The sequence below is a fragment of the Cryptomeria japonica genome, chromosome 9 (genome assembly GCF_030272615.1).
Source record: "Cryptomeria japonica chromosome 9, Sugi_1.0, whole genome shotgun sequence".
NCBI lineage: Eukaryota > Viridiplantae > Streptophyta > Pinopsida > Cupressales > Cupressaceae > Cryptomeria > Cryptomeria japonica.
Genome location: NC_081413.1, coordinates 80,280,355 through 80,286,798, shown reverse-complemented (window position 1 = coordinate 80,286,798; position 6,444 = coordinate 80,280,355). Strand labels below are relative to the sequence as shown.

At 33.4% G+C, this 6,444-nt stretch overlaps 1 protein-coding gene across 1 annotated transcript; it reads right to left on the bottom strand.

Annotated features, from left to right (window-relative positions):
* Positions 1 to 754: 754 nt before the first annotated feature.
* LOC131030226 (protein GLUTAMINE DUMPER 3) lies at positions 755 to 1,657 on the bottom strand. The gene has a single exon (XM_057960954.2). It carries the CDS (start codon positions 1,464 to 1,466, stop codon positions 1,092 to 1,094), a length of 375 nt encoding a protein of 124 aa, XP_057816937.2. The 5' UTR covers positions 1,467 to 1,657; the 3' UTR covers positions 755 to 1,091.
* Between the last annotated feature and the right edge of the window lie 4,787 nt (positions 1,658 to 6,444).

Below are 6,444 nucleotides of genomic sequence, written 5' to 3'. Positions count from 1 at the left end.
AAACAAAGTTAGTAACAAGAAATATTGTAGAATTTTATTAGTATCAATAGTACATGATAATTAGAGAATTTGTGCAGAAGTATTAGATTTGATATGTATATTTTGTGGAGAAAAAATTGAACATTTGTTAACGAGACGATAGGTAGAGTATGTATCAAACATCAACTCAAATGACTCACTTTTTGACTCTAACACTAAAAAATTTCACCACACCAGTTGTCATAATTACATTGAAACCAAAACAAAAACTATAAATGACCACTTTTTGACTCTTGTACTAATAAGAAATTTCACCAACCCCCATTTGTCATAACTGCATAGAAACCAAAAACTATCAACACCACTTTTTGACTCTTTTATCTAAAAGAAATTTCAGCCCCCCATTTGTCATAACTACATAGAAACCAAAACAAAAACTACAAATGATCACACTTTTTTTTTATTTGACAATGTGCATATAAGAAATTTCACCACCCCATTTGTCATAACTCCATAGAAACCAAAACAAAAACTGTAAACATTTAATTAAATTATAGAAAAAAAAATAAAAAAAAATCTGATATATCATTTAAGAACTTAGGATACGTGAAACTTAGCTATAACTAAATTTTACCTGGCGGGAAGGCTAGACCGTCAAATTGAACTTCCTAATTGGCCGCTTCTGATAAAAAATTTCCCCACCCACCATTTTCTCCAAATGATGAATGTCTCCCGAATTACCGAATACTACGCATGGATATAATTTCATTACCAGTGAAGTAACCCCGACAAAATCATTAAATCCTTGAAATACTAATGCCATGTACAATCCATGGGCCCAGAAAAAACTCCCAAAACTCTGCAAAACTTCTTTTATAACTTTACGGCAAAGCAAACTACGATTTTTCATTTTTCTAACTAGGCCGATTCTACACAGAAATCCTGCTAAAATTTGCACAGTTATACACAAATCCAGCCTACACTACTGTTTATTTTAAACATTTAAAGAAGCTCTTCGAATACTAACGTGAACAGATCTCCAGTTCTGTTCGCAACATTTACAGCGAAAATAACCAGGGATCGGCATTTGAAGGCCTGTTCCAGCCACAAAACTATCCTCTATTTTCTGCAACATGAGGCGCAGAGGGCACTTGTGTGGCTACAAAAGAGGGTTTCTGGTCACCAGGCATAATAACCAGCATATTTCCCCCTTGTTCTTCATCCTCAACAAGTATAGCCTGAGGTTTCAGAGGGCCAGAATCAGGTGACACAGCATCAGGCTGCCGTGTATTTGAATTTGCCCTCATATGATCATTAGCCAACCTGCACCAGGTGCACACCAGAATGAAAGAAGCAAAGCCAACAATGAACAACATAGCTGCCACTGCAACGAATAAATACACCAGAGGAGACCGCCATCCAAAATGCGCTTCATTATACGACTGGTGGCTCACTTGTGTGAACAGAATTCTCCGTGGAGCATCCATTATTGTGAAAAAAGACTGTAATAAACCCTAGCTCAGTCCATCACCATGAATGAAAAATCTCAGATGAAAAGCAGCCGATCTTTTCTATTATGTATAACAGAGAAATAAGCAATGGGCGCCTGCTGTTTTATGGCGGATTTCGTGTCTCTGTGCACTTTTTGTTTGCCACAGTACCTCAACTTGTCGTGCACGACAGATGTGAAAAGCAAGGGAAAGCAGTATTGCCCAGCTGTTATGGTTTTATTTAATCATTAAAATCATGTCACGCATTCCTATAGGTCACATTATTAGCTCCACCGGGGCGGGATTAATTCCCCATTAAATTTTGATTTATAATTTCGTCTGAAATAAGGTTAGATACACGTTTCCTCCACGTATCAGGTTAGTTCTGAGATGGTACACCCTGCCACGTTAAAGGCGACGTGAAAAATATCTCTTTTGTCAAACATTGCGGTAACGCCTTTATTTGCCTAATGAAATATACTAATAATATATTTTTGCTTTATTACAAATAATATTTAAAGATCTCTTGATATTTATAATTTTATAATATTAAAATAGTTAGTGAGGTTCCAGCTGTACACGTGAAACGTGAATCGTGTCTAGACCGTTCTTTAATTCCCGACGGAGAAGTTACGGTCGAGGCAGGTGACGTGTGGATTTGTTCGTTTGGAGTAGTTAAAATTTACTGCTACGTGTCGGTTGGAAATAGGAATCACATTCGTTTAAGCTTTGCCCGTCTTGTCACTCGTGTAACGTGTATTTTTTGTTTAAATTCAAAATGGTATGAAAGGGGTCATTCTTAAAAGGAATCCAACACCAAGTAGTCCAAGGAAGTCTTTCTAATGGCTCTTTCGCTCATATTTGTGGGGCATTTGGAGGGGCTAAGGATGTAGTGTAAGAAATGACTCAGGAGTCAACATAATGGTCTTGATTAGACATTTTTTCGTATTTATTAAATAAATTGAAAATTATAAGATATTGTTTTGCTATTGTTGTATTTGGTTTTGATTGTGTCAACATTGTCTATTATTTTTTTGGGTAGGGCATCACTAGTCATTGATAGGCATGTATGCAAGGTGGGAATTTTAAGGACGAAACCTCGAACAAGCAAGGAGAGGTCTTGTGTTCCATCCTTTTGTAATCAATATTAGGATGATAGAAAGCTCGAGAAGTAGAAAGATGTTTTGTGATTTTCAATTTATTTAATAAATGACATAAAAATGTCTAATCATAACCATTGTGTCGGTTGCATAGCCTTTTTCTTAGTTTAAGGTCTAATTTTTCTTGTGATGATGTTATTCATACAAATAAAAATAAGATGGATTGGGGTGGGAGATTTTAAAAGTTACTCTATATATTATATTAGACATCTTTTATTTAGATCTTAGTGTAGTGGGTGATTGATGATATGGGTTGGAATTTGAAATTGTTATATAAAGATAAATATGTAGGGTTAATAAATACATTATAAATAAATATTTTAATATATGCAATTAAGTTCAAATAAATTGATAGATTTTATTTGATAAGAGAAGGAAATTGCATGTTTGTTTAAGGGTAAAAAGATCAACCAAAAAGAGAACTTTGGTTATGATAAAGAATTTTAGGTTATTTTTATAAACCTAGGAATTGATATTATAATATATATAAAGTAGATGGAGATGTTGACTTTTATTTACATGTTCTATGTTAATTATACTAGGTCATTTGAGTAGTTTGCATGATTAGTTATAATAGGTAATGAGTAGGCCTACATGAGTTTAGTGGTTCACCCTTTTATTATGTTAGAAAGGGGAGGTTTATATATATATATATATATATATATATATATATGAAGTGAATATCATTGTAAGGATATGTGAAGAGTGTGTTAAATGCAATTGGCATTTCATAGAGATATAGCATGGAGTGACTATGTGTATAAAATAGTTAACTCAATGCATAGGTGAGTGAAGTGAATAGATTGATGAGTGGATTGAAAGCATGATTGAGTAGATTGAATATATTTAAGTAGATGAAGTGGATTTTTAGGATTTATTTATTAATTAAATGGACAATTGACGTATATTAGGTGGAATTTAATATTAATTAAAAAATTTATGGATAATAGGTTGATATTGTTGACTCATTTTAATAAAATAATAATTATATAATTAAATCATTATGAAGGATAATAAGTGATTAACAAATAATAATAGGTTGACCCATGTTTGGTGTAGAATATAATTTACTTATTATTTAATAAGTAATTATCCTATGTATTTCTACACATGGCTTTAAGCCACCTTAGGTAGGTTATGTGGCAACTTGGAGAATTAGTCAAACTCATCCAAGACACGTGTCTACACTTAGAGGAGCTTACTTTCTACCACTCATTGAGTGTTTGTATCAACTTTTGATTTGAACCAATCAATGTACCTATATGTATCTATTGAGTATGTAAGGTATTTCTCTACTAGTTTTAATGCACATTCACACACAAAAAGTAATAAGGTTGTGTACTCTAGATCACAGTTTGTTGAAATGTAAGGTGTTCCTCTTAGCTCACTAGAATGCTCTACATTAAACTGTGGTCATTGGTACGACCTTGCAGTTTTGGGGATATGATGAGGATGTTGTATTGGATTATTGGTACGACTTTCAGGTGTGTCAATGCTTCAGTGCTTAGTAATTAGCATGTTGTTGTCACATAGTCTGTCTAGTCTACACAATGTTTACCAATTAAGTGATGTTGTTCTTCTACACTAGCACTTGATGATTGATTACTTTTGGAGAGGTTTGTAGAAAGGTTGTAGATGGTCTTCTATGCCTTCATCTTTGTTTGCATAATGTTTTGAGTCTCTCTCCAATGATAAGAAGACAAATAGTTAGCAATCTTAATAGTGGTGATGATATTTGAGCCTACTAGGTATGTTCCTTCAATTGCAGTTGATCTTGACCTATTTCATTGGGTTTGAAGGATGTTTTATGACATGGTATGAGTTCAATTAGGTCTCATATTGATTTGCAACCTATTTTGATGATGATGATGATTGCATTCGAGGCTGACCTATGTTGTGTTGCACATTTCATTTGGTAGGTCCTAATTGAGCCGACACAATTGATATTTTGGGTTTTTACGAAGGATATATAAGTAAGGTTAAATCATTTGTGAAGAAGTGAGAGTTTATGTGAAGTGTTGTTATGTGTGAAATAATTTAGTGATTTACATCAAATGATTATGAAGAGTGCAAAATTTGTGTGATAAAGTATTTGGGCTACAAAGAGGACTACACTATCAGCATTTGTCATATGCCTCTTCCACAATAATTCATATAATGTTTCTTATTGTAATTTCATTATGACTTTCCCTAGAGAAGTGATATTAAGTTTACAATTCCATTGTATATATTCCTAAGACAGTGTGTCTTAGCTTGCAAGTCCATTCGAGGAGTAGTGAGATTCCTTAGCAGTGAGCATAAAACAAAAATTTTAATGTATGTTTCATATATTGTGAGTTGACCGTCACCATAGGTTTTCTCTCCTTGGAATTTTCATGTAAAAGTATTGGTGTTCTTGTGTGGTGCATGTTTTGTTCCCACTCTTTACTTTTGTGGATCTAATTTAATGTTTTAGAGGTTAATGAATGGTTAAGTTTTAGTTTATGGTGATTCACCCCGCCTCTCAGCATTCAGGTGTGTTCAACAATCGGTATCAAAGCAAGGTTCCTAAGGTAACAGTCTAACACTGAGGTAGATCCTACATTTGAACATAAAGGAATTTGTGTGATGCTAAATAATGAGATTCTTTCAGAAGTATATTTTGAAGCAAGAGAACCCGAAGGATGGAGCATTGATCTTGCTAATTGTGAGGTAGATCTAGAAGGAGAACTTTGGTGTACTCTTGATGATTTGGATGTTACATGGAAAGAATGTGAAGATTATAAATAAGGTAGAAAGGATGATTATCAGACTGGAAACTCAAGTTGTAGAAATAAATGATTGCAAAGACAAACTTAAAATGACATAGGATGAAATTATCAAGCTAAAGAATGAAAATGAAGGAAGAAAAAATTGTAATGAAAAACTCAAAAAGGCAATAAATAATATAGTAAACCTAAAAATTCAAGTTGAAGAAGGAAATAAAGTTGCTAACTATTTAGAGACTAAGCTTCATGATAAAACTGCTAAATGTACCAAATTTAAGGAAGAGATTGTTGCTCCAAGAAAGAAATTGAAGGATGTAAAAGAACAAATAGAGAAAGGTTTGGAAATTAAAGCTGGTAGTTACCTGGTTGATGAGATGTTGAATTACCAGAAACCACAATTGAACAAGGGTGGACTTGGCAATTGAACAAGGGTGTACTTGGTTTTGAAAAGGGAGAAATATCTAAGACTAATGACATGAATGAGAAAGGTAAATAAATGGCTCAAGATGAATCCAAGAAGACATAAGGAGATATGAATAACTTCATTGCCTAGAACAAAAAGAAGAATTGCAAAAGGTTAGTTCAAAATCAAACTATTCAAACTAGGTACTCTTAGTCCTTTAACATTTGGCAATTTATTTTCTTGCAATAAGATTGGTCATAAGGCTATTGAATGTCGGAGTAGATTGAACATAAACTCATCTAGGGTTCCAAGGCCTCAAACATTTAATGGTCAATGCTATACTTGCAACAAATTTGTTCATAAAGCAACTGAGTGTAGAAGTAGAATGATGAGAAATGGTTTTATGAATATAACCAATGTTAGGAATGCTCAATCGTTCAATAGTTATAGTCGCACATGCAAAAAATTTGGCTATAAGGAAGCTAACTATAGATCCAATGTGAGGAATGGAAATGATCTTTACATGTTATAACTATAATAAACAGGGACATAATGCTAAGTTTTGTAGAGGAAAGAATGCCAGGTTTTTTGTTCCACAAAAGAAGTTTGATCAGGTTCAAATAAAGAAAGAGATGGAAAAGTTATGGGTAAAGAAGTTGGAAGAA

Coding starts and splice junctions, on each gene's coding strand:
- LOC131030226 (XM_057960954.2), bottom strand. CDS start 1,466: ATGGATGCTCCACGGAGAATTCTGTTCACACAAGTGAGCCACCAGTCG.